Source organism: Aedes albopictus, chromosome 3, assembly GCF_035046485.1.
Source record: "Aedes albopictus strain Foshan chromosome 3, AalbF5, whole genome shotgun sequence".
Classification (NCBI taxonomy): domain Eukaryota; kingdom Metazoa; phylum Arthropoda; class Insecta; order Diptera; family Culicidae; genus Aedes; species Aedes albopictus.
Genome location: NC_085138.1, coordinates 3,295,773 through 3,300,012, shown reverse-complemented (window position 1 = coordinate 3,300,012; position 4,240 = coordinate 3,295,773). Strand labels below are relative to the sequence as shown.

Below are 4,240 nucleotides of genomic sequence, written 5' to 3'. Positions count from 1 at the left end.
GTTAGTGTTTTGTGTAAAATCTCCTTGCGATGTTTGCATTATTATTTTCCTGTTTTTAAGATACAATTCTAACCAACTGATGATTTTGTTCGGTGTTTTTATATTATCTAGTTTTTTGAGTAAGATGTTAACATCTACTGAGTCAAATGCTTTTGTTAGATCTAAGAATATTGTTGCTACTTTTTGTTTCTGTCGTTTTGCTTCTGTTATTATTGAGGTTATATGGTTTACACAGTTTATGGCTGAGTAGCCTGCTCTAAAACCGTATGATAAGCTAGGTAATAGTTCATGTTGTTCAATAAATAGGTTTAGTCTTTGTTTTACTTCGTTGTTAATAATTTTTAAATTTACGTTTATTAGTGCTATTGGTCTGTATGACGATTCTTTAAGTTTGTCTTTTCCTGGTTTTAAAATGGGTATTATTTTGACTAATAGCCATTCTTCGGGTATTATTTCGTCTTTCCATACTTTATTTGTTATTTCAAGAATTTTGATTAGAAGATTAGTATTGATATTTTTTAGATGAAAGTAAGAAAGTTTGTTTTGCCCTGCTGCTGATGAGTCTTTTTTCTGTCTGATTTTTTCAATCATTTGTTTTATGTTTAATGGAGCTAAATATTTTTCTTCTGTTACATCGAAGTTAGTATGTACTATTGGCTCGATGTTATTAATTTCTTTGAAATTGAGATCGATGAATTTAGTTGCTAATTCTTTATTGTTTGTTATTTCTGTGTTATCTTTGTTTTTGAAGTTACCACTAATACATCTGACGATTTTCCACATTTGGTTTACACTAGTCTGTTCGTTTATTTCTTCTATCATTTTGTTCCTGTAATTAAAAACTTCATTTTTTAAGGCTTTTTTGAAATTTCTTTCTGCTTTTTTGAATTCATGTTTATTTTCTAAGGATAGGTTATTTCTGAATTCAATATGTTTTTTATTTTTTATCTCATATAATTTTTTGATGTTATCGTTCCAGTATGGTTTAATTTGTTTTTTGCTGTTAGAAAATATGGTGTATGTTGCATTGTTTAATGCATTGTTTATTTTTTCGTTTAGATTTTCTGCATTTGTTATTGAGTTTGGATTTATTTGATTAAGGTTTTGTATAGCTTTTTGTTTGCTTATTATCGTTCTTGCCGAGATGTTGTTAAATTTGTTGTAAGATGTTATGTGACATTCTATGAGCTTGTGATCTGATCCTAAATCTTCTGTACTTGTGTCCCAGTGTATGTGCGGTGCTATGTCTGGTGTGGTGAAGGTTAAATCTATCGCAGATGGATTGCAATTTAAGTCTTCCCATCTTGTTGCTACTCCTGTATTTAAAATAACTACGTTGTTGTTGTCTATTAGTTCACTTATTAATTCTCCTCTTCCGTCTGTTCTTTTTGAGACGTTATCCCAGGTTGGGTGATGAGCATTTAAGTCACCACCCAGGAAAACTGGTGTGTTGCTGTTAGAAATGAAGTGAAATAGTTTTTCAAGCGGTTCTTTGATCTCCGATATCGGTGTATCAGGTGGAATATATGTTGATATGAAAATTATTGGCTGTTTCGTGTTTTTTATTTTTATTGCTGTTAGTTCTAAGTCTATGTCTGTGAGATTTATATCTTCATATATCAGTGTTGGGTGAATGAGTATTCCTGTACCACCGTAGCCATCAGGTCTACAGTTTTTGGCGAATTTGTAATTGAGAAATTTGTATTTCTCGTCTGGCTTGAGCCAAGTTTCTTGAATTAGAAAGATGTGAATGTTTTTGGTTTTTAAGTAAGTTTTGATTGTTTCTCTTTTATGTATGGGTCTTATGCTATGGATATTTAGTTGGGCTATATTTAGGTCTTGTTTAAAGCAATTGTCCATAATTGTCGCAGTTATGGATGTTTATCATGTTTTATGATGAGAATTTGTTAATTGTATCAAGTTTTGTATCATCGAAGCTATTTCGATGAGCAGTACGTCTGATTCGATTTTATTTTCTGTGTTATTATCTGTAATTTTTTCAAAAATGTATTTTAGCTGTTTTGTTAGTTTTTCTTGTTCAGTTTGTAGTTTTTCTGTTTCTGTTACTTTGTGTGGATTATTTTCAATCACTCGAACTTGTTCGGGATAAATCTCTGTAGTTGGGAATGTATTTCTGTGTATTGTTGGTTTGGGCTTTTTTTGTTGATCTTGTGTGTTGTTCTTAATTTTATTAACAATTGTTCTGTAATCGATTTTCGACTGGTTAGTGTGATTAATGTGTCTGAATTGTGAGTTTGTTCTACTGGGTTGTTCCAACTGTGGGAATTCAACGGTAGACTCAAGCAATGCAAACTTGTTTGATGTTCTTATGTTGGATTTGGGATAAAGTTCTTCAGCTTCTTTGTAGGTCATTTTGTTAACTGTCATTGCGATGTTTATGTGTTCTGTTCTGATACGTTCTGGGCAATTTTTGTTAGTAGGAAGGTGGTCCCCCCCGCAATTTCGACATTTTTTCTTCTGTTCGTCCTCGTGTGTGTGATTTTCTGTTTCGTATTCCCCACATTTAATACAGGTTTTTTTGCTTTTGCAGGCTATGTCTTTGTGACCTAACCTCCAGCATTTTGTACAAATTCGTACTGGGTAGATGTACATTTCCGGGACTTTAATTACTCCGTAGATTGAGACTGTTCTGGAAAGTTCAGCGCCTTCGAAAGTGATTTTTATAGTACGTGTGTCGGTTAGTTGGGATTTCGGGTCTTTTGGGTCGCTTCGTTTTTTAATTCTTTCAATTCGTAAAATCTTTTTTTCTGAAATTGTGTTTTGAAATATTTCTTTCTCTGTTAGTGTAGTGGGTACTTGTTTGATGATTCCTGTGGTTTCAAGCAACATTCGTGGAATGAATGCTTTGTAGTTGTTTTGTTTGAGAATATGTGTTGAGTTTAGGATTTTTTCAGCGTCTTTTGGATTTTTGTAAATTAGTTTGTATCGATATTGTCCTGCTCGTCTTAGTTCATTGAACTGATCTAGCTCTACTTCGTGTAGGAATTTTCCTACCTCCATAGGTTCGAGTAGCTTCTCACCTTCTTTGATCGAAATTGGTTCGATAAAGAGTACATTATGTTGGTTGTTTTGGACCCATGCTGTTTGATTGGTTTTGTTCGTATTTTTGTGGTTGTTTGATTGTAGATTTTTTTCGGTTGTGGTGTTCTTGTTTTGGGTTGGTGTTTGGTTTCCGTTTGTGCTTTTTGTTTGTTTTTGTGTTTGTGATCTTGTATTGTGTTGTGTTTGAGATGTTTTGAGTACTTTGCTTTGCTTTTCTTGGGGTGGGATTAATTCTCGTCGTTTGCGTTGTTGGTATTCGTTTTGTGATTGTTCGTATTCGGAGAAACCATCAAATGGATCATCCTCGTCTGTATGCGGTAAAGAAACCTCCATCCAATCCTTACCTTTGTCCGGTGGAATTTTGGGGTCGTCTGTATATGCGGCAGCCATTTTGGAGTCAACCAAGCATTCGCTTGGCTTCCCTCTTGGCTTTTTTTTTCACTTAACCTAGCTTTAACTAATGACTACTGATTTTTCTCTTTTTAATTACTATTTACAACTTATACACTAGCACTTTATTACGGATTTTTACTCTTTACTTATAAATTAAAAACTTATCACCAGAATAATACTATTAATTGAACGAAAATTAAAACCGATATAGATTAATTAGGAATGAAAAGAAAAATTCGCACGCGTTTTCAAAAGCTTCACTTTACTTGACGTTTGGCTTGCCAATTTTCTCGTGTGGTCTGCTTCTGACGACGGCTTGCAGTGTTCTTGACCGATTCCTGGCAGAAACTTTCCACGGTGACTGCCATTTGAACTGTCATTTCTTCGCAACTGCGTACTGTGATCGAAGAAAAACGGTTTCTTGGGCGATTCAGGCAAGGAATTTCCCATGCATCAAGATAGGCCGAAAAATTCCTTCAGAACTGCAAACAGCGCTTTAGGCGGACAAATGTGTTCCAGCCTGCTATGTGGATTCATCCCAACCAACGACATACTTCTGATATCCTGACGATTCTGCATCTGTATGGGTGGTCTTCTTTTAGTCCTTGCATGCTTTCCGCGCTACATGTCCTGTCGTCGTCGCCGTGCCCGCGAGTGTTCGCATATTGCGAGGGGTGAACCTTTTTCGCAATAGGTAAGCAAGCATCAACGACCAACGACCGCGGCGAGAGCCGTGTGGCGGAGAGGATCTACAAACGAGAGCGAACTTTTCAATTTCATCCCC

General features: G+C 35.1%; 1 protein-coding gene across 1 annotated transcript; it reads right to left on the bottom strand.

Annotated features, from left to right (window-relative positions):
- Positions 1 to 200: 200 nt before the first annotated feature.
- On the bottom strand, positions 201 to 3,098 carry LOC134291801 (uncharacterized). The gene has a single exon (XM_062860019.1). The coding sequence runs from the start codon at positions 3,019 to 3,021 to the stop codon at positions 1,885 to 1,887; it is 1,137 nt and encodes a 378-aa protein (XP_062716003.1). The 5' UTR covers positions 3,022 to 3,098; the 3' UTR covers positions 201 to 1,884.
- Between the last annotated feature and the right edge of the window lie 1,142 nt (positions 3,099 to 4,240).